Genomic DNA, 23,504 nt, shown 5'->3' on the forward strand with positions numbered 1-23,504 from the left:
TCACACAATATTAGGAGATTTAATATGCCATTAAAGAATCTATTTATTTATTCATTCTGCACATTTCCCAATGGACAATTTGACTGTTGGTAGTTTCATTTACCGATTATCAAACTAATCTGGCGGGCCAGATATTTTTGGGCGGACAGTTTTGCTGGAGAGAGTTAGACTTGAATGTCATGCTCCCGTGTTGCACCACCAGATGGAGCATAACGAGTATGTGAAACTGACCCCCTTGGTGCAAACGTCAGCAAAAGTTTAGAACTCTGAAGTGAGAACAGACAGCAAGGATAAAATGTCATTTGCTCCTGTACTGAAGTAATAAAGTTATATAGCTTGTTACAGCTGATTAAAACATAGTAATATAACAAAGAGTTAAACAAAAGGACAGTAAAGGCTATGAAGAGGAGACATGGAGGAGAAGACTAGACCATCATTTATGGGATCTGTATGTAGAATATCTTTCAGATGTGACTGATCCTCTTTTCATTTGGCACTGGAAAGTGAAACCTGAACAGTCGTGACTTCAGCCTCATGGTAGAATATAAGAGTGACAGAAAACTGCCTGGTATGGTTGGTCAAAGAAAGAGGAAGAGTCTCAAGGAGGCCTCGTCATGTTTTCGTCATTGGTGCAGCAGCTTCTTCAAATATGTGAATTTTATGGTCTGTTTTTTTGCAACATATTCCACATTGTGGTATAGAATGAGACAGGGGTTATCCCTGTCAATTCTTGCAAAGTTTCTCTTACATTTCACATGTCTGTTTAACAAAAGAAACATGTTTGTTTTATGATGTTTCTGTCTTGTAGTTTCTAGACTTTTCGTCTAGTGCCATAAATTGCAAGCTGTCTAAGATACATCACAGCAATGATACGCTGTCACAGATATTATTTAGTCAATTGTCTCTGAAGCCAATGTGGAAGGGCCTTAAACTTGCATTCTCTCTAATCGCCAGCAGCCACCGTTTTGGTCGTTTAAAAATGTCTTGTTCACCGGTTTTACTTCGCTCCACTCCATCATGTCATTTCAGGTTGCAAAAAGCAGAGATTGCGACGGCAAAAACGTCGAACTCAAGGCTTCAAAATGGCAGTCCACAAACCAGTGGGTGGTTTGTGGACATGGGGACACAGTGACTATCCCCACTTCTTTTATACAATCTATGGATTGGCCTCGGAGAGAGAGACATGCAGTTAGTCACACACAGGCCTCTGACTTTTCATGTAGCGCCACCATTAGGTTGACATTTATGGGTTTTTATCCGTTACAGGCACCCAGACAGTATATCACATTACTACGGGGATCTCCTAACTTTTCCTTTCAGTGCCACCATGAGGGCCCTTTGGTGCCTTTTCTGTTCACAGGACATTATAAGCAAAACATGCATGAAAAGTATCTTTATAATACATTATATAATAAAGCAAAGTGTCCTGCACATTGTCCTAATTGCAATTTGAAGATATATCATGTAAAACTTTATAAGGATTAATAGGATTTTCGCCCGTCTCCTCTCTAACACTACACGTCACCATTACTTATGATTAGAATCCTTCAGAAATTTTTTTTTATATTATTGTGTGACACTATTTCCAACTTACCCATACAATAAATGTTGTCATTATAAATTCACGACATGTTGTCTTGTTCCCAGGTTTTCATTGAGTCCTGTTACCCTGAAAGATTACTCCCCTTTAAAAATGTGGGTCATTCAACAAGTCACATGATCAACAGGAAGTAGCATTAGTTTCCTGTGGGCCAATGGAAGACCGGAGTAAGTTCTCTCACTCTATTTTCTGTATTTTTAATAATATTGTAAGCATGACTGAGAATGTAAATCTCATCAAACAGTCCTGCATTTAGTCACTATCGAAGTCACTAACTTCGATAGTGACTATAATAAACACACTATACCTGGTAAACATCAGTTTGTCATTGTCAGATCTTCACTGTGCCTAAACGCACACTATTAATTAATCAGAAAATTAGTGACTCTAATATCGTCATGGAAAAACAGTCCTGTAAATGCTACCGTTGTAAAGCTTGTCAGTTATACTTTACATGTTTAACTGTTAGTCAAAATGTTGTTAACTTAACTTTATGGTCATTTTGGAGGCTGTAGTTTGTCATATTGCTGTGTTGTCCCAATCTCATGCCAATGTCATTATGTAAATGAAATTAGCAAAATATATACAGCTTCAAAATACACTGCTTATTTGAGTAGTCTTCACTAAAACTTTTTAAGCATTTATCAAGGCGTTTGCATTGCATTGCATCACATCATGCAGGTGTTTCTATATTTTTAGGACACTCAACGTATAAGAACAACTGATTATTAGATCAAGTGCACATGTAAATAAAACACACAGGTGAATAAATACAGATTTGTGCACGTACACAGACATGACTTCATATCATGTTGCAAGGCTCCAAACAATCTACCCTCTGCACACCCAATAAAACCATAAGTGACAGCTTAGCATTAAGACGCCAGTCTGCACAACGGCATGTTTGAACACGATCGCCTCGTGCTGCAGTTCCCGATGGAGATGCTGATATTTTGGGTTCAGAATATGAGCTGTATCAGACACCAATCTATCTGCAAGTCCTAAAACAGACTAGGGATGGAGTAAAGAGGCAGGTGTTGCTTTACTAATGTCACATTCACACAGTGTTTTAAGTCGGTATGAAGCTGAGGTACGTGTGAGGACAAAGCAGAGTAATGGACTTGTTAGGCTAACCACAGGCTTGGTTTTCATTATCCTTTTTATATATTTAAGATAAGGTCATTTTCATTGCACGATTTCGCCTTGTTTCAGGCTGGTGCACTGATATATATATATATATATATATCAGATGTACATGTATCTGCATAGCTAATGGACAGATTATCGGTTTATGTCATGACACTCATAATTATACAATCAGGTATGAAAAGAATGAAAGATACCACTTAACATTAAGGAACTAACCATAATCTCTGTTAATTTACTAATCTTTGAATGAGGCTAAAATCAACAACCATTAACTGTGCACAAGCAGTGAAATCCTCTAACTTCGGAAAAAGATGCAAAGCATCACTGATAGCATCATCACGGCCTCATTTACATTCGTATGCAAACCAGGAATCTAATCGACAAAATAACTTTAACAGGTGTAACTACTTTACAGCCTTAAAGTCGGTCTATCTGATCAAATCCCTCTGTTATCAGTGTCCTTACAATGCTGATCTCCCACATGGTCCCCACACAGTTCTCCTGGTCGCTTGCAGATTTAAAATGAGATGTCAAGCTGGTCAAATATCACCAGAAACAAGTACAGATGTGTTTTCAGGGTTGGACAAGGTTGGCCTGAAGAACTAGAGGATTTCTTCACAATGACAAACATCTTCTCAACTCCAAAATAGCACTCTGGAGGAGCAACAGGTGGTGGGTTGAGCTCTGGCTATGCACATGTGATAATACGTACATAACAAGTACAGTGTGTGTGTGTGTGCATGTGTGGGAGAACAGTTGCACATAGAGGCCACATTTCTTGCACGTCACAGAACGTTGAAATGCTCACATCAGCCTTTACTCAAACACAGACAGACCAACAACGGACCAACAACTGTTACTGTAGTGACAACTCTGAAAGATAACTTGAAGTTGTTTCATATGAATCTGCGCCCAAAGGATGTTGAAGTCACAAAATGTGCCCTGTGTCTAACCAAGATCAGATAACCAGTAAAATCAGTTTCTGTGCAGCAGGGAGGCTCAGCCACTGCGGACATGACATCACAGATGCCCAGTCATTCACAGGAAAAAAAACAACCTAAAAACTATGCGATGGTTATTAGATTTCACTGCAGTCTAATACTACTACTAGACTACTACCAAGGGCTCGCGAGCCAAAAATGTGTACCATCCAAGAATTCGGTGACGAAGCTGATGGCAGCAACATCACTTTAGATCTTTTTGCAGCTATGACCGTGAACAGACGGCAAGAACAAGGACCCCAGTGCGACAGACAACTGAATCCCTTCATTAAAATATTCAGCATTTCTTTAACCATTTGTATTTGATGTGTGTGTGGCCTGCATTCTCTGTTGCACCTGATTGTGAAAAGCTTTCCTCTCTCTATAGACACAATTATAGGAACAGCATATTACTATCTTTGGAACATGGCTTTAGTACATTGCTGGATTAAGTGACCTGTTTCTGCTCCTGTTAACCCATTGTTCTTCCCACTCCCTGTACAATGTGTACAGTTTTCCTATGCAAGACTATACTACCTACTACATGAATTAACATAGCAATATGCAAAACTGAAAACAACCAACTTTTGACGACTGAAAGAGGCCTTCACAGCAGGACCAACCATGTCATAGGATATTGTGCTTTTTGCATATTTCCAAATGCATTATACCCCTTGACTTCTCAAACCCTGGGGCAGTATACTCTACGCAGCTCCTGTAGCAGATGCAGGTAATTTTGTCATCTATTACACACCAGATTAGCAGTTTATGCCAGATTAACTAAAAATGATGTATTTTTATTTTATTTTTGTGCAACAGCAAGACTAATCTATTATACAACAAGAGACACTGGTGCAAACTGGCGGTGTGTCAACTTACTCCTGCACAAAATAGTTATATTCTGTTTTATTGAGTTGTTTAGCTGTGTGTGTCTTTCTCTCCGCTATGTTCGTGTTCGTGTGTGTGTGTGTGTGTGTGTGTGTGTGTGTGTGTGTGTGGGTGTGTCGAGAGGACAATACCGCGGTTCTTCTGCATACCCGCGTCAACGGAATCCCGAAGTGCGTCATCAAACGTCTATTCTCTCGAACGCGCGCTGTGATTGGCTGGGGGTTGGAAATCTCCCCGTTCACCGCCCAGCCATGTATGGAAACCTCCCGGACGTCATGGGTACAATAACTCGGATGGTATAAATGTGTTTCGGGGATGTGAGTGCGGAGGGACTTGCTCCTCAGCTGGGATACACTGAAGATGACTGACGGCTGTTTGTGGATTACAGACAGTTCAAAACACTTGTAGACGAGCCCAACAGGTAGGACATATGTATGACTTTTTTATAATACATTGTACGTGAATGCGAAAACCTTTTATAGCCGTTACAAGTGACACCTGGGCATTAAAATGAGTTTATCGAAGAGAAAGTAGCCGCCCCTTACCCATTTTTTCCCAGCAAAAAGCAAAGTGAAGTATTTACAGCTCCTACATGTCTCAGTGTTACACCCATATCTGTCACAGCCCGGCTCAAAGGCTGTAAAAACTGGGTATGCGAGAAAAAGAAAAAAAGCTACTTTACACAAATACATTTGATTAGTTTATGCCAATATTTAGCACATCCCTGCACAAAACTACAGTTCTTTATTTTAAAACGTATATTGTGCCGTCTTTTTATAGTATAATATTTTATTGTGAAGTTTCTTAACTTATGCAGTATTTGCTTTTGATTTTCTCACACTATGTTTATTGTTATGGACCATAACACCAAGGCAAATTCATTGTATGTGAAACCATCTTGGTATTAAACCTGATTCAGATTCAAATTAGACTCAACTTTATTGTCATTACACAGTACTGAGACAACAAAATTCAGTACAGCAACTAAACAGAAGCGCTGAGTGATATTTAGAATAAAAAGTAAGAACAACTACGGCATAAACAATAAGGGAAGATATGAATGTATTAAGATATACATTATGAACGGTGTGCAATAAATATGTTCGCAGGGGGCGCAGTGTTGAGTGTTGTTTGGCAGAGCAGTTTCAGAAAGCTGCAAGCAGAAATACCAGAGGCGAAGCAATCAGCTCGTTGCAAACAGGCACGTTTTGAGCGGGTGCTGCACTAGTGTATTACATGCCAGCACATGAATACTGTACACAGAGAGGGAGAGAAAAAAGGGCTCAGCTGCTCATTTCTGCACCATTAGATCCCTTACACTGGCCATGGCTTGAGTGTTAAAGATAAAGTTCAAAATCTCCAATCTGTTTGGCGCTAACATTTTTGATTATGTCTTTTTCAGTCTTGCAGCTATGACTTGCATACACCCCCAGCATGGATCTCAGCTCTATGAGAACAGCCTTGGCAGCTCGGAGCTTCAGAGCACAGACTTTATCTCCAAGCTGGCTGTGAATATGAGCAGCCCACGGGACCGCCTCTCTGCTCCATCCCTGCCAAACATCAGCTCCCTGGTGGACACTCCCAGTGGCGACTTTGATGCATATTCATGTCAGTTTACTGCAGCCCCTGCACTAGTCCCCCCATCATCTGGCCAGGAGACCCCACTCAAGCTGGATGACCTCCAGGTTTACGGCTGCTACCCTGGAGCGTTCACGCTGAGTTACCTGGATGAGGCTGTCTCCCCTGGTGGGTCAGATTATTTTGGCAGCCCTGCATCGACTTCGTCTCCTTCAACCCCCCGGTTCCAGAGTCAGCATGCGTCCAACTGGGATTCAGCCTTCGGGCCATACTCACCCAGTCCAGGATACTGGGCGGCAGAGGACACCTCAGTGCCACAAGAGCCCACTTTCTTCCCTTTTGGTTCTGTGGAGGACATGTCTCATTTGGGTCCAACACACTTACAAGAGCAGGATCCTTTTACTTTGACCCACCCTCAACCGTCAGCACTGACCTTCCCCAACTTAGCGATGGAGCAAGTACGCATTCTAGATGGCACTGACCAGCTGGATGGGAGCTTATCACCCAAATTGCAAAGTCCCAGTGGGAATGAGGGCTGCTGTGCTGTGTGTGGAGACAACGCCTCCTGTCAGCACTATGGGGTTCGCACCTGTGAGGGATGCAAAGGGTTTTTCAAGGTAATAAGATCTGACTTGTCTATGCATGCAATTACAATATTTCTATACAAAGATGATTGCATGTATTGTGTTAGTCGTTGGGGCAGGTTAAGAGTAATTCTTCTTTTTATTTCACAGCGTACAGTACAAAAAAATTCCAAGTACGTTTGCCTCGCCAACAAAGACTGTCCTGTAGACAAGAGGAGGCGGAATCGATGCCAGTTCTGCCGTTTCCAAAAATGTCTAGTTGTGGGCATGGTGAGGGAAGGTGAGTTCAGTACAAACCCAGATGAATGGCGTAGAATTAGGATGGTGAAGATGAACTGAAAATAACTGTTGATGTCATCAATTTTTCAGTTGTGAGAACGGACAGCCTGAAAGGGCGAAGAGGTCGCCTGCCTTCAAAGCCTAAAGTGGTGCAGGATGTGACGACAACGGTGTCTCCAGTGAGCATGATTGCTTCACTTGTGAGGGCCCACATTGACTCAAACCCAGTCATTGGCAAACTGGATTACTCCAAGGTAAAAAACAAACGATAAACAACAAACAAAATCCCTCTTATTTATGCTTTGGGAATATTTGATTACGCACTTAGGCATCTGTTTGAACTTCTCTGCTGTCTGCAATTTCAGTTTGGTGAGACCGAAGTCAGTCCGAACCAGAAAGTAGACGCAAGTGACATCAAACAGTTTTACGACTTACTCTCATCCTCCATGGAGACCATAAGGAAGTGGGCGAATAGCATCCCAGGTTACTCTGAGTTCTGCTCAGAAGACCAGGAACTGCTGCTGGAATCTGCGTTTGTCGAACTCTTCATCTTGCGTCTTGCTTATCGGTGAGTGCAGCCCCCTAAAAAAAAAATGTCATCGTGTTTATGATACAGCTTACGTGTCATTTTCCTGATGCCTTGGATAAAATCAATAACCCGCGTTGCCTTTTCTTTTTAAAGTTCCAATCCTGAAATGAACACGCTCATCTTCTGCAATGGGGCCGTGCTTCACAAAACGCAGTGCGTCCAAGGCTTTGGTGACTGGATTGACTCCATCTTGGAGTTTTCTCAAAGTCTCCATCGCATGAAGCTAGACGTTTCCTCCTGCTCCTGCCTCACAGCCCTGGTCATAATCGCTGGTAAGATCTTCAGTCATCCTTTAACACATCTGCCTTTAGAAGTATAGGTATCAGGCTTCAACACACTTTTTTTTCTTCAGATTTAAAGTTATTCAGAGTTATTCTTATCCAACAAGGAGAACAGTTGTAACAAGGTTTCATTGGTGCAGACAATACAAGGATGTTGCACAACACAGGATTGACACGACAGGTGTATATGACAGAATGTAACACGACCTCATGTACTCTATAGTGCAGAGGAGAAGTAATATATCACAGCACACTAAGCATAAACACAATGCAGGTTTACATGTAAAGCCAAGGAATTGTTCCAATGCAGCAGCAATAACACTTCCAACTGACACCAGTTTGTGTCCGCTTCAGCAGTGTAAATTAAATATTAGATTAAAACGTGATCAATTCTACTGATGTGTCACTCTCGCATTTCAAAGTGTTTGAAAACAATGACGAATAAGGCTCTCTCAGACTCAAACCTGTATCTTATTTTCTTCTGCAGACCGACATGGTCTCAAGGAGCCAAAACGTGTGGAGGACTTGCAGAACCAGCTCATCGCTAGCCTAAAAGATCACCTCTCTGGCTGCGGCTCCGACTCGTTGCGGCCAAATTATTTGTCCAGACTTCTCGGGAAGCTTCCTGAGCTCAGGACTCTGTGCACTCAAGGCTACCAGCGTATATTTTACCTGAAATTAGAAGATCTTGTTCCCCCGCCGCAGATTGTGGACAAAATCTTCATGGATACCCTTCCGTTGTGAGTGTGAGATGGGAGAGCAGTTCATATGAGAGCCAAAGAGAACAGACTGAGGATCCTGAAGAAGAAGAATCCTAAGGGATTATGCAGCTCTTGAGGAAAAGGCCTACATATGAGTTATAAAGCGAATTAGTTATAAAACTTGCAGAAGCAACATGTACGAGGAGCCGTCCCAAAATGCTCTTCCTTGTTTGTTTTTCCAGGAAATTGTGTACTCTGTAGACGGGCCAACGCATGGACCAAAAGGTGACTGTTTACATACAACAAGGTGCCCTACAAAAGGAAGATGATTGCACTTTATAAGCAGTTACAAATTGAATACAAATCATATCTGCACCATCATTTCAAGGATGTAAGCTCAATAATCTTGTTTTTTTAATAACAATCTTTCAACTGTAAATTGCACATAAAATATCCGACAAAGCATCACGATATCTTCAGCTCAACGATTAAAAAAGGTTATTATATTTCAGTTTAGATTAAATACTTCAGGTGCTCTAGGATGTTATTTCACAGAACCACTCAAATGCACTTCTCAGCCTCAGAGTCCCTCAGAGCTCCAGTTTGCTTCATAGCTAATGCCACCATATGCTTTGGTGATAATACAGTAGGTTAAACCTACAGAATCATTCAGTGGTATCATTCATGTATCATGAATTGACATTGTGCAGCTATACTGTGTATTGTCTTATACACTGGACTTATGTAGATTATTTTGAATCTGTTTTAAACCTGTTTAAACACCTGCTGGTGTTGTTGCCACATGAACTGTATTCTGCAGATTGGGCGAAATGAAATTAGTTTGGGTTTATTTTTACATACTAAGAGGTTATATTTTACTGCAACTGAACATGAAATAAAATGTAAGCCTGCATATTCCAACTGCTTTTGTCATTTATACTATTTGTCCCTACTTATTTCTTACTATATATATATTTCTTACTTAATAATAAATAGGTTACTCTCCTGTTTATTCTTCCATTGTGTGTATCCATTGTGTGTTGCTGTGCCAGCAGCTTGTACGCCTTAGTGCATTATCAATTCTTTAGTTGGCAACAGAACAGTTGCTGAAAAAATGTACCCCCATTCACCTCCCTCCTAGTTATGTGCTGGTCTTTATTTAGAGTCTGGTTGAATTCCCAGTCTGGTCTCAAGTGACTCAGACTACTTCATCATTGTATAGTGCAACACTCTCACAAGTGTGTGTGTGTGTGTGTGTGTGTGTGTGTGAGTGTGTGTGTGTGTTAAAACACAAATGTAAATCTTGTACTGCTTGAAGTAAATGTTGATACATTATTGAAAGACAATAGGACATAGATCACATAAATGCACCAGTTAATAGCATGTGGGCCTCTATGATCTACTATAATGGTCCAAAACAGGCAAAGTCCCAACACCTGCCTTGAGTTACTAACCCAGTGTGTCCGTTAGCTTTTAGTACCTACTAGCCATTTTGCTACGACAGTGAGGCTAAGATAGCTTACATTGTGAATCTGTTGGAGGGGGCCGCACTTAGCTTACACAATGCCCTCTATAAGCAAGGTTTCCCCACAGTGTGACACCACCACAAATGTGAGGGAAAGAATATGTGTGCATCAGCAACAGAGGGTTTAATAAAGCCTTTCAAGGTTAAACCTATGGCGTACTATCCCTTTTACACCTGCTTTAACTTGTCGCCTCCCACAAGTGAACACGAGTCAGGTGCTCTGTTCCCCACAGGTATAAGGGAGCGTGGCCCAGGAAACACATAGAAGAGAATTGATTGGGGAGGGAATTTTATGGTGGTACATCGACAGACTGAAGACAGATTGGAAACCAGTTTGTACTGAGGATCATAAAGATTGAGCAGCAAACCAAACCAAGGCCGGATAATGTTTTTGTGGTATCAAATTGACAATACTATACGGAAGCTGCTACGGTCTGATTGTTCAACACCAGATCTATGTGAATGACTGAAAAATACTCAAATGTGGGCAGCAATTCAGAGGACTGGAGACAGACTACAGCTCAATAAGAAAGTATAGATCTTTACAAAGGGTCACTTGTACTTTGATGCATTTGTCTGCCTGTAGATTACTTAAAAGGCATCAGGAAGAACACATTTTGAGTTGTGGTGTATCATTAACTTCAGAATCCCATCACTCAGTGCATATCCATCTTCAGTTGCAGTGACTTTGTAATGCCCACTATGGTGTATGACATTACATGTGGGTTTATAAATATGCTTCAGATCTCATATCAAATACTGAGATCAGACTTTGCTGTTGGATTGAGAGGTAGTTTACAGCTATGTTATCTGAAGTAGCCGGTCTCATGCTTCTCTTGAGTTACAGGATCTGAAATATTTCATCTGGTGTAATGAAACTTAATACACAAGTTGGAGGTCTCGATAACTTTGTGAATGTCGGACTTATGCAACAAGAGCAGTTAAAGCCAGCATCACTCTGATTACAGAACATACTTCACGTGGGTGGTGGTACACTGATAACTATAAGGTGAGTAGGGCAGCTCTCTCATGATCTACCCATCATGCCTCAGTGGAAACTGGGGCGAGAGCAACTTGACTACAGCTTGCGTGAGTGGAGTATGAAATGAGGATCACAGGCGTCAGACAGAGTTACAAGATTATAGGCCAGTTCCGAGACCAAATTGTTCACTCCATACTGTGCAGGACTCTTATGTCCTGGAGAATATGGCAATGTCACATTAATAAAAGAAGATCGACAGAGAGCCTTATTATAAGATTGCTTGTTTGTTGATTGCAAATGTGAACCTTACGCTGGCGCTAGAGAAAAGTCAGTGGATCATCAAAGTCAGTAGGATTCATCCTCTGAGGAACATGAAGGTCTGTAGAATATGTCATGGATATCAGATAGTTGAGATGTTTCAGTCTGTACTGAAGCTATTTAGTTTCATCTTATGCTGCTGGTTGGTACGCGTTTATATATGGATTTGGCGTTACACTTCTAGCCAAGATTTAATAATGATTTGTTACTAAAATATTGGACAAACACCAACATTTTCATCATAGATTAGACTGGCATTTAATTGTATGTTTATATGCATAATATGGACATTGCCAGCATTGAAAAATGAAGTTAGGTTTTTAAATAGGCTACTGAGTATTTCCATTTTATGCTACTTTACTACATTTCAAAGGCAAATATTGTACTTTTTACTTTTCAGATTAAGAGTTGTCATACAAAACATAAGATCAGCTGATAAAGTATGATTTCTTGTTACATTTTAAACTACCGGGCATTCTGCATGAGTGCTTTTACTTTCAAAACTTTATATGTACATTTAATACTTCAGTACTTTGACTTAATTTTAAATGCAGGATTGTAACATGTTGTGGCTATTATTATTGTGTGTTTATGTTGCCTTGTGTTTCTTTAATATGTTGTTTTATAGACCCTATATTGTAAATCAGAAAAGCATCTTCCACAATAGATTCTCGGGAGGAAATCTCAGTGGTAAACACCCACTGCATTTAGAAATCGGAGAACATCTGAAGAGGTATTTATATATCTGGCTTAGTGCAGATTTTTTTAGAAACAGATCGAATCGCATTTATGTAATGTAACATCAGCTCCTTCTCGCAGGTATGGCACACAGTGCAAATTAATATTACTGACTTTGGTTCAGTTGGGAATATATGACATGTAAGCCTTGTCAGTGACAAGTTCAAGAGTTCAGAACTAACACTAGCTTCTACATATCTCTCAGACGGGTAGTAACAGATATACAGTACGTCTAAGAGAAGGCAGTGCTTCCATGATACACACATGGGTCCAGCATGTACTCTGCTCTGAGGAGTCGTACTCATCCTACAGATAGTGACAGGGCAGCACAGAAGCCCGTCTGAACACTTCTAATAATAGCCACGACTAAAATAGATAGTAGTCGCAAATCAATAATGCCACTTTGATATGACAGAGTGCTCTGGCTGGCCGGCCTTGATTATCCTGACGCTCGTCACACTGAGGTCACTCAGCTCTCACCTGGAGACATTTTCTCAAGATCAACATTAACGTCACCTGCCCACTGGTGGAAGGAAACCAGTCACACATACTGTATTCAAGTACAAATCTGAGGAACTTGAACTTTACTTGTCTTTCATGGAACGCTCTACTCCAGCTCTACTACATTTCAGAGGTATTTTTTCTTCACTACATTAATCTGAAAGCGTTACTTTATAAATGAAGATTCTTGCATACAAAACATGAATATCTTACTATAAATTACCCAACAGCACAAGTACAGTTGAAATAATTAAATAGTTCTTTGGCAATTACTTAATGGTTCCAACTTAAGTCATTTGTTGCTTTTCCTTTGAATTACTGCAATCACCTTAATTAATTTGTAATGTCAGGTTTGGACTGTTCATTCGATAAAAACAATTGTGAAGGTGTCACTTTGGGCAAAACCAAATAATATCAATTGATTGAACAAAAATAAGCAGATTAATACATAATTAATAAAATCATTAGGTAATAGTTAAAAACAATAGCCCACCCTCAAACAACTACAAAGGTAAAATGCTTCTTTTACATGAATGCATAAATAATAATCTAACGATCTGAAATATAATAGTACTTTTTTTACTTTTAATATTTTAAGTACATTTTCCTGATGAGTTACCGTGCAGTATTATTACTTTTACTTAAGTACAGAATCTGAATGCTGCTGCACCTGCCGAATATTGTACTTCATGCATGAAAAGTGTCTTTATTAAAATAGTTTGATAACCAGAGGAGCTACATCAAATCAAAAGAATTAAGTTTCAAATGGAAGTAGTAAGATAGTGATGTCAGTGCTTGGCTAGTATTGCCACCCAGTGGTCATGTGATGACAGTGTTACTATGTTTACTGTTGAATATTGTTGCCACTGAGGATCAATGGAATGTATCTTCCTAAATAATTGCCAAACTGAAGATTTTCAAACTGTGCACATGCGATTCATTTGATCAAACCGTATCATAATTAACCACACAAAATGATTTGAAATCAACACCTTTAATATAAAAAGCATACGACATTCAACCAGTGACATTTGTTACTGTAACAGCAGGGAAGGTTAGACAATACAGAAAAAAAAGGAGGCATTAGTTTTGAAGAATGTACAAACACACCGTCAATATGCTCTCCATTTAGGGTACTTGCCACATCAGGGCACTACAAATGAGATAACCAATGGGCAATACAGTTGTGCAAATTAAAAAGGAACAGCGTGTAGCATTTAGGGAGATCTATTGGCTGACTCTTTCAGTTGGTTGCGATCGGTAACCTCACCACTAGATGCCTCAAGTCCTACCTTAAAAAAAGTTGTGGGCAAAAACTTGCTAAGAACAAACATTAAAAGAAATATCCATACATAACTAACGCTACATATAATAGGCGTAACAATAAGCTTTAAATTGGATACTAAGTACATTATGGCTTACATCTGGGACCATGGGAGGGTATTGGGAGTTCTAAAACTTGGCTCCGGTCTGCAGAGAAACGAGACAGAACAGTTAAAAGTACAAAGAAAATATGCACAAACAGGTGCCAAAAGCTGAAGCAGACCACTTACTTTTGATTCAGGACTGTGTTTACACCCCACACAAATGGAGTAGCAGCATCATCAGACTCTGCAAGACAAAACTCTCAGTTACCTTAACAGACTAAATCAATGTGTTCAAAGTCTGGTACAGAGTACGCAAGGGGAGAAAAACAATACTGCTTTAAGATACGGTGCATTGAATATTTCCAACTCAAGCACCGATTGTTACTTTAAAAGCATAGAAATACGCTTTCTTGCCGATAGTTAAATAAGGAGATAAATACCACTCATGTCTGTACGCTTAATATAAAGAAGGCAACGGTTAGCTTAGCATAAAGACTGGAAACAAATAGCCTGACTCTCTCTTGAGACAATCAGCACTGTCAAAGCTCACTAATAACACATTGTATCATGTTTGTTCAATCACAAAAAAACAAAAACAAGTTGTGGTTAATAGTTATACCTTTGTCCCAATCCTCAGACATGTCCGGGTTTACCCAAGTACTGACTGGGACCTGCCATTGACAATGCCCATTGGTGCTTCCCCCTGTAAACACAACATAATACCACTCAGGTACACTGTAAGCACACGTTGACTCTGCAGGGTAAAGAAGAGACAATAAAGTGGTTGCGTTACCATCTTCAGTGTCCACGGATATCCTGTCCTCGCAGGTTTCAGTGTGGTGTGTCAGCTCATGCTTGTAGACCAGGTGGCGAGCATTAAACGGGCAGGTTTTCAGCTCACTGGCCAATTTCGGATGATTCTATGAGAGAAAAGAAAAGGAGATTTAGAGTTTTCAACCATACATGATACACGAATCCTTGCATGTCAATTTACAATATTTTCCATACTTGCTGGTGTTAGTGGTGGACGAGCACTCGACTCACCTTTCTGCACTTTATGAGATGGTAAGGGAAGCGACAGGCCCGGATCAGGTGGTTCTTGTCAAAAGGGCACTGCTGAAGTTTGTCAGGGTCACAGTTTCCCTTTTCCTCTTTAAAGTCAGAGAAGAACAAATGAATACATTTCACCCTTTAATATTTATTAAAAAAAATACGGAAAATGTATTAAAATGTCTTGAATATTACCTGTTTCCTCGTCTAACTGTGCTCTCTCGGCAGCTGCCGTGTTGCATGGAGAGCTAGTGGTTCCAAATCTGAACGTGGTCGCCATCTCTAGCTGTGATGTACTGCAGGATTCTGTCCAACTCTCCAGGTGTGCCAAATTATTGATCTGCTGAAAGTGTGTTTGCTGGTGTGGGCTTGTTTTGAATATTAGCCCTGAGCACATCTAGTTTTAGTCCAACTGCAATGCAAAACGGGATCATATAGTCCACTTAGAAGCAGATATGTGGCCTCAAAGTTCATTCATGAGAAACAAACGATTAGTTACAGTCTCGTGCTTGCTAGTCTGAGGTGGCCCATTAGCCACCTGAGGAAAACGACACCTGAACTAGATTTGAAAGCAATTTATTCGCACCTGGAGGCCGAATACCTCTTGTAGCAAAAGTGTAGACGCCACCGGCTTTGATTCAACTTCCGAATTAGTTCGGCACTAGATTATTTATTGGTTAGGGTTTTACTTTATTGGTTTACGATTTTAAAGTGACCCCCCCCCCCCTCCTCGTCACAGGTCGGCCTTTTTCAAACAGGCACGTGGAAGCGTGCAACCAATATCGTCCTTTTAAAATGCGGGTGTATTTTAGAGCAGTTTACGTGCAACGACGGCAGATTTCTCAAGAAATATTGGTTGCACTGTAACAGTTAATCGACAAACATTGCTTTTAAACAGCGCATGCACACTAAACAGATGGCTAGTAACGTTTGCTAGCAAAAACGTGGCAAGACTCCTTGTAAAATGTGCCAATAAAACGCTAATTCAGACGCCATGACATTTCTAAAATGTAACATTTCAGTTCTTAACAGATGTTGTGAATACAGTCTGTTGATTAAATGTATTTTCTACGAATAACAATCTCATAAAGACCTTTGTTTCCAGCCTGCTTCTCTCCTGCTCGCGGGTTCAATGATTTCGTAGCTCCGCCCCCAACTTTTAGCGAACATCGGTAAGTCACGTGGTTTCCAGTTCAAGCGACAACAACTACTACTCTGCTTAAAATCTGTAAAAAATAACTTAAGATGAATTCAAATGAACACAAATCTCGTCGCTAATGTCTGAAGATGTGAAATAAATCAGCAAAGTATAGTTTCTGTGTAGAAGTAGTAAGAAGTATTCAAACAACAATATGTGAGCAAAAGAGGTATTAGCAAGAAAATGTACTTCAAGCACCAAAGTTAAAGTACTAATAAATAAAAAGTACTAATAATCCCTATCAGTTGTATATTGTCATATTTTTGTTAATGATACATTAATATGTAAGTGGTACTTTACTGTTGTAGTTTATTCGCAGCTTCAACTGTTTTAAAAATCAAATTGTCTGAGAGGTTGGTCGCAACACAACTGTTTTACTAAACTATTGGACCATTACTTACAATAAAATCATACAACTGGATTGTTCAACACCCAATTACACGTTGCTGAGGCAGGGCCTCAATTTAACCCTTTTGGATTTTTGGTGTATTTAAGTACAGTACTTAAGTAATGTTATTTTCTACCACTGGTGTTAAGTTACCGTACCACTTATACCATAATACTCATATGAGTATATAAATATATATTCATATATCCATCATATATTCCTTATGTAAACAGCAAACATTACAATACTTTAACAGCTTTTGCCGTATATGAGCATCATTACGGTAATTTAACTGCTTTTGGCTTTGCCGTATATGAGCATCATTACGGTAAATTAACTGCTTTTGGCTTTGCTGTATATGACCATCATTACGGTAACGTGGGTGGAACTTCACCGTGTCAAACATGGCGCTGTTCAGCTCCGGCCTGTGTAGCCGTTTGTCTTTGACCCGACTATGTGGTCTCCGGACAAACATGATAACAAATGGCCTTTACTCTCCTTATGTGTCCTGTCAGTCCAGGTATGTTGAAAAAATTTTATACGTCATTTGTCCACGATTTGTGGGTTTGTTTTACTCGCGTCTGACTTGAACCGTTGCTAACTGAAGCTAGCTGCATATTAGGACATGCTGTACTGTTTGTGTTTGATAACACATATGTAGACAGATATATAATACAAATTAGTTGTGCACTCTATATTGAAATCATAGTACTTTGCTGTGTCATTACAACACGTCCAGCATTAAACTTCCTGTGAATTTAATATACTCATACACGTGAGCATGGAGTGTAGTTGGGTTTTCATGTCTTGTGTCATAAAGATGGATATCAAAAATGATTATGACTAAAGTTAAATGACATTTCGACTTTTGACATTTCTTTTTTTATTTGGATAATTCAAACTCGTCTATTTCGATGATTAATCTTTCTTATGGGTAAATATCCCATTCATTGTAGCAAGTGGATAAGTAGTGAGCCCTCCTTTATTTTAGGTTATATCATAGGGTTATGCATGATTTAAAACAATAGTTTTCTCATCACATCTTCCTTCCTCTTTGATCTTTTTTCTTATCTATGCCTAGTGATTAAAAAATGGCTGTTAATGTATATATAATTAATATCTTTCTGTATATAGTTTCATTTAAACCCCACTATATTAAATGTGTATTTAATGTATTACTTTTATTTAAAAAAACGTTAATATTGTGTTTATATTATATTCTCTGCGAGATGTTGTAGGTCTGTTAATGTGTGTTCAATGAAAACAAAACCAGAAGATGTCTGGCGTTTACTTGCAGATCTTTCATAGTGATTGAATGTATTCATGTCCACGTCTTCTGCTCGACAGGTTGCCTCTGTGCAGACACTACTCGACATCCAAAGAGAGACGAGGTATTGGCCGATATGTCTCCTCCAAGTTCCAGACGGTAAATGCCAAATATGAAAGTTTCCTCAAAAGGCGATTTCCCCGCTTTTATCAGCTCTATCACACTTTTACGAAAGGTAGGATCAACGTTAACTCACCTCTGGCATCTCGAAGACTATATTTCTAATGTTGTATACTGAAGATACTTTATGCATTTCTTATGTTAGTTGTGTTAAACTGCACACTGGTTGTGTAGCTACAGGTTAAAGTGAATGAATGGAACATTAATTGGTTTAAGGTTATTGAATGAATTTTAGTTCAGAAACAGGAACACAATGTCAAATTCACTCTGTTAGACACTCTTACACACTCTTACATTGTATTGCACGACATGATTGTACCTTGTTTCGTTTGCACCTCATGTGTAGTCTGAATGTTGCATCATTCATTCTTTTGGGTTTGTTTGCACTGGAGACCAAGAAAAACACCATTTTGCTCCTTTATGTACTTTACTGCATTCAGATTGATGACGATTAAGATTCTGAGACAAAATAACTTGTCATGTTCTCCATCCTGTATCCAACGATACTGTACATGTGGAGCACTTATAGAATTTATTTTCTCAATTACTGCACATCATAATAAACTTAATTGTCATGGTAATGTGGTGTAATGGCAAGAATAGTATAATGTAAAAGTCTATCTGTGTACAAAAACTTAAAGTGTGTTCAATTGTGGCTCAGCAGATGGGCTTGGTGGTAAAATTCCTGCCTCCACCTGTTCACGTGTTTAAATGTCTTTGAGCAAGACACACGACTCCTTTTGTTCACAATGTCCAGGTCACCACCTTGCATGGCTGCTACACCGCCATCTGTTTCATCCACATTTTTCTTATAAACATAATTTTGAATATAATATATCTTATACCATCAGTCTACCGAAACATTCTAGAAAGAGGGGAAATAACATGTCTGACATGCTCCCCCTGACTCTCTGTTTTATTTATTATTTTATTATTCCAGGATTTAAGCTACTGTTCCAAGACGCCAAAGATGTGCAGGTGATAAGAGCAAAGATGTTCTCTGACCGAGTGCAGTACAAGGATTTGCCTTACAGGGAGATGGAGAAGCTCAGACAGGTGGGTCTTCTCCACCACCATGAATCATGTCCAGATATTGAGTCAAAACATTGTGATACAGTGGTTGTGATGTAAAGGATTACTGATCATGTTTGTACACTTTTATAAGCAGACTAAGTGTCAGGTGTCAGATTTTACAAATGGTCTTCGACATAAACTATTAAAATGATAAAAGAAGGTAATCACATTAAATCAGATGTCTGAAATTCAGCAGCAGATTTCACAGTAAAATAATTATGTTCTGTATGATATCGCCTCACTAATAAGCATTTAATACTTTGCCTTTATTTATTAATTTCAGCGATGTAATGTTTGTTGTCTCACGGCAGCTTTACTTAATTTACATTTGTTTCACAGTTCCGCAGAGACTTGATGAAGGCCCTTCCGCTGGTGGTGATATCAATCCCTCCCTTTGCCAACTACCTGGTTTTTGTCTTGATGTGAATCACTTTAAAATCACCATCTTTTCATTCATATTCAGCAAAGCAATTTTAAATGATTGATAGTGATGTTAATATATGTCCCTCAATATTACTGTTGGAATTTCCTTCTTATCGTGTCCATGTTGATATATTAATATATATTGTTGATATATTAATATATATTTGACCATCCTTCCATGTGTCCCTCCTCTCTCTGCTACCATCTCCTCCTGTTCACTGCCAGGTACTTTTTCCCCCGCCAGCTCCTGATCCCTCATTTCTGGACTGCGAAGCAGCAAGTAGAGTTTCGGGAATTGTACCATTCCGAAAGGGTCCGGCACCACTGGCCAGTGCTCAAAGGGCTCGAGAGCACGAGCCAACAGGTCAAAGACGGCCAGCTACAGAGCCGCCTGAGGGACCTGTGTGCTAAAGTAAGTGAACACTGAGGAATACTCTATATATTTAAATATGACAAAACATACTGTATCTTCTCCTTTCACACAATAAAAGTGCTGCAAGGATTACGTGTTTTTGTAAAATATGATTTTGAATTGTTTCCTCTGCTGGTAAAGGGACGTGGATTTTAAGTTATATTTCACATAAATTACTCAGTATATCAAATTACAGAATAAATGGCCACTTTCTCTCATTGTAAATGAATACTACAACTTCTGAAACACGCATACTTCTTCATGGTTGCACATACAAGTACAACAAGGTTGAACCTGTATCCAGTGTTCCACGAAAGTGGGATGAACTGCCTTCTCTGTGCGTTTTCAGGTGCAGAGCGGAGGAAATCCTAAAGTGTCTGAAATCCTCGCAGTCCGGAGCTTGTTCTCTGGACCTCCTCTGGGCATAAACAGGATGAGTGTGGATCAGATGGTCAGTTACACCCCTCCACTCTTCACAACGTCACACAACGTCTGCACAAACACTCGGTCAACCTGAACGTCACTAGAATATCTCTCCTGTCTGTCTTCACGGCCAATCAGAGATACGTCAGCCCCCTGCTCTTCCTGACTCCTCGCCTCCCGGGTGTCCTGATAGGCCGACGGCTGAACAGCCACGCCAACGAGCTGCTCCTGCTGGACCGGGCCCTCAGCAGGCTGGGCCCCCACCAGTTGAGTGACTCCGAACTCAGACAGGTCCGTCACTCCACACAACTTAAAACATTTCACATTCACTGGCCATACGTTGATTTAGATGATGAACGTTGCGTGTCCCTCATTTAGCTGTGTTATGAATACAGAATATTTGTCTCTTTTTCAGGCTTGTTATGTGAGGGGGCTCCATTCTAACAGTCTTGGCATCAATCAGTGCCGCGAGTGGTTAACCCAATGGCTTCAGCTGTCCTCCTCACTGAAAGGTATTTTCATTTGGATGTGCACTATTTTATGTAATTTTAGCCCAATGTCTGTTTTATCTAATATTTAAAGAAGAATAGGAATTATGCTTATTGGCTTTCTTGCTGAGAGTTGGATGAGAAGATTATGAGTGTGTCTGTACTGTAGCTATGAAGCGCCTGATTGGCTGAGCTTAGCATGAAGAAGCAGCTGGCCTTGTTGTGTCCGAAGGAAACAAAATCAGCCAACAGCACCTCCAAAGCTCACTACTTCATGTCATATTTTATTTGTTTAATCTGTACAAAAAACAAGGTGATAAATCAGTTTGCAGTAATTTAGTTAGCCTAACGTTACTTATGATGGCTTGGCACTGAACTCAAATCCTCCTTTTGAGAAAAACATATTGCCAGAATTAATGTAGCAATATGTCCACAACAGTTTCCTTGTTACACCAGCAGGATCATAAAACTCAGTTGGGTTGAGTCGTTCAAGTTTTGGTGCAATAGAATTACATTTAATTTAAGTAAGATTAAAAACTAAACTTTATTTCAAGCTAGTTTTAAAGTTTGCATGATTTAATCAGGTTTAAAAATGAATCCTTTTTGGTGCAACCTGGCTTATGTCTTTACATTGCAAGTAGTTGTTTGCTGCTATTTTAATGCTCTTAATTAGAAATTTAGCATCTTTTTAAAAGAGTACGTCACAGATTTGGCATCGCACTCCTCCTAAATTGTCAGACTCAAAGTTAAAAAAGGATGAAAAGCGATGCAGCAGAACCAGAGGTATTGTTGTTTTTATTCCATGCATTCTTTTTCCTCGTCAATACCTGACTCCTGCATTACCCACAATGCACTTGTCGTCTTCAGACCCATCCAATGCTGACTCAATTATTCAGACTTCCTGCAGCACCGTCTGGAGCCACAAAAGGCTTTTTTACAACTGTTTCCACTTCTAGTCGTACCCCAAAAGACTTTTATGTGGAATTCTCCTGTAATGCATCGACATAAACCTGTTATCTTCTCATCTAACTCTCGCTCTGCCTAAATGTCGTACTATTCCTTAATGTGTCTATTCTAAAATGTAATACTGGTTTGTATGCCTCTTTTGTTTAATTTTCTGCAGACTCAGAGGTGTCACTCCTTCTGCACTGCATTGTGTTTCTCTCTTCCAACTCCCCAACCGGTGCCAGCCGACACTGACAGGAAGCCGGCAGCAATCTGCTTTTGTGATTAGGTTGTCTCTTGTGCACCGGGCAGCACAGCTTCCTAAGAGTTGTCAACATCTCTATTTTCTTGTTCTTGGCAAAATTATGAGGTTTAAGAAAGAAAAGAAAAATTCTCTAAGCCCAAAACGTGAAAGGATCCTGATAAGTCTAGAAGGCTTAAAACGGTCCTGTTTGCCAAATACATTCCCAGTAAATAGGATTTATTTGGGAAAGCTCGTCTGAATCTATTTAATCTTTATCGGGGGAGTGGTATGAGATCTTACTTAATAAATCAGCACAATAAGAGAGGTGCATTTTGACTTCACAAATCTTGCTTATTGGAGTTCTCGTGTAATTCAGACCCTGAAGACTTAAATTAATTATGATGCACTGAACCATATTAAGTGGCGTTGTTATAATTACCTGTTGCTGTATCTCAAGCTTGATACAACTGTTAAGCTCAGACTCGTCATTTGTTTACTGCTAAGCTAACGCATCATTACACACCTACTTAGACAAAGAAGATGGTCTTTAGTAAAAGTTAATATTCGACTTGTAGAATTGTTCACTCATTCCTCATTAAAGTACAGGGGAAAAATGTAATTGCTTTTATGTGTACATGTTAACATGTACACCTCAAACACGTACTGTAGCTTCTCATACATTTACCTCACTTTGTGCTCCGCTGTTACTTTACAATTAATAACGCTGTCCAGATGGGAATTTTCTTGCAACAGTTTTGAGGGAACAAAATAATTTTGTCACACACAGAACAACCGGTCGACATGAAAAATCAGTAGAATACACAAAGGCACCTTCTAAAAAGAAAAAATGTTGACGGATCCTCTAGAGATTTAAAAAAACAAAAACGATATGTTTGCAATTGCAAAGACATTCAAGCATGTTTGTGTGTTGTAATTTAATTTAATTGATTTGTTGTTGTGCAGCACAGCACTCACAAGCTATCTGAAAAACGAAAGTGATGGCACTTTAATTTATTGTTTACTAAATGTTTTCTTGATTTGGAGGCTTAATATGACATTAACACGTCTGCACAGAATTTCAAGTGTTTTGCTAAATTCAGAGTAGCAGTACAAGAGGAACTGCACATCAGCACGTCCTTTACTGCACGTCCAGTACAAGAGGAACTGCACGTCCGTTGTGCTGGTGTTTGATGTAGTAAAGTGTCAAATAGGAAATGTCATTTACTTCCTCTGCCTTTCACAAGGACTGGCACACTACATCTAAAATATGAGTTGCAGAAGTTCTTTTCTGTTAAATATAAATATATGTTATTTGCTCAACCGGTTGTGAATGTTGTGTTGCTGTGCCAATA

The 23,504-nt window shown here is 39.6% G+C and overlaps 3 protein-coding genes across 4 annotated transcripts; 2 read left to right on the top strand and 1 right to left on the bottom strand.

Annotated features, from left to right (window-relative positions):
- Window positions 1-4,929: 4,929 nt before the first annotated feature.
- nr4a1 (nuclear receptor subfamily 4, group A, member 1) lies at window positions 4,930-9,513 on the top strand. The gene is made up of 7 exons (XM_079178435.1): window positions 4,930-5,038; window positions 6,020-6,812; window positions 6,930-7,059; window positions 7,149-7,312; window positions 7,424-7,626; window positions 7,741-7,919; window positions 8,416-9,513. Exons 2-7 carry the CDS (start codon window positions 6,030-6,032, stop codon window positions 8,670-8,672), a joined length of 1,716 nt encoding a protein of 571 aa, XP_079034561.1. The 5' UTR covers window positions 4,930-5,038; window positions 6,020-6,029; the 3' UTR covers window positions 8,673-9,513.
- A 4,598-nt stretch (window positions 9,514-14,111) lies between these two features.
- Window positions 14,112-15,390, bottom strand: gtsf1 (gametocyte specific factor 1; the record flags this gene model as incomplete). The annotated part of the gene is made up of 6 exons (XM_079175952.1): window positions 14,112-14,163; window positions 14,247-14,304; window positions 14,680-14,763; window positions 14,854-14,980; window positions 15,105-15,211; window positions 15,306-15,390. 6 exons carry the CDS (start codon window positions 15,388-15,390, stop codon window positions 14,112-14,114), a joined length of 513 nt encoding a protein of 170 aa, XP_079032078.1.
- Window positions 15,391-17,081: 1,691 nt separating this feature from the next.
- Window positions 17,082-23,469, top strand: letmd1 (LETM1 domain containing 1). 2 transcript variants are annotated; one of them, XM_079173409.1, is made up of 9 exons: window positions 17,082-17,216; window positions 18,044-18,122; window positions 19,084-19,199; window positions 19,557-19,639; window positions 19,866-20,052; window positions 20,402-20,503; window positions 20,614-20,766; window positions 20,891-20,987; window positions 22,087-23,469. In XM_079173409.1, exons 1-9 carry the CDS (start codon window positions 17,151-17,153, stop codon window positions 22,161-22,163), a joined length of 960 nt encoding a protein of 319 aa, XP_079029535.1. In that variant the 5' UTR covers window positions 17,082-17,150; the 3' UTR covers window positions 22,164-23,469. The 2 variants fall into 2 exon arrangements, with proteins under 2 accessions (XP_079029535.1, XP_079029534.1); XM_079173408.1 differs by having other exon boundaries at window positions 17,088-17,216; window positions 18,044-18,198.
- The last annotated feature ends 35 nt before the right edge of the window (window positions 23,470-23,504 follow it).

Source organism: Pholis gunnellus (assembly GCF_910591455.1).
Source record: "Pholis gunnellus genome assembly, chromosome: 2".
NCBI lineage: Eukaryota > Metazoa > Chordata > Actinopteri > Perciformes > Pholidae > Pholis > Pholis gunnellus.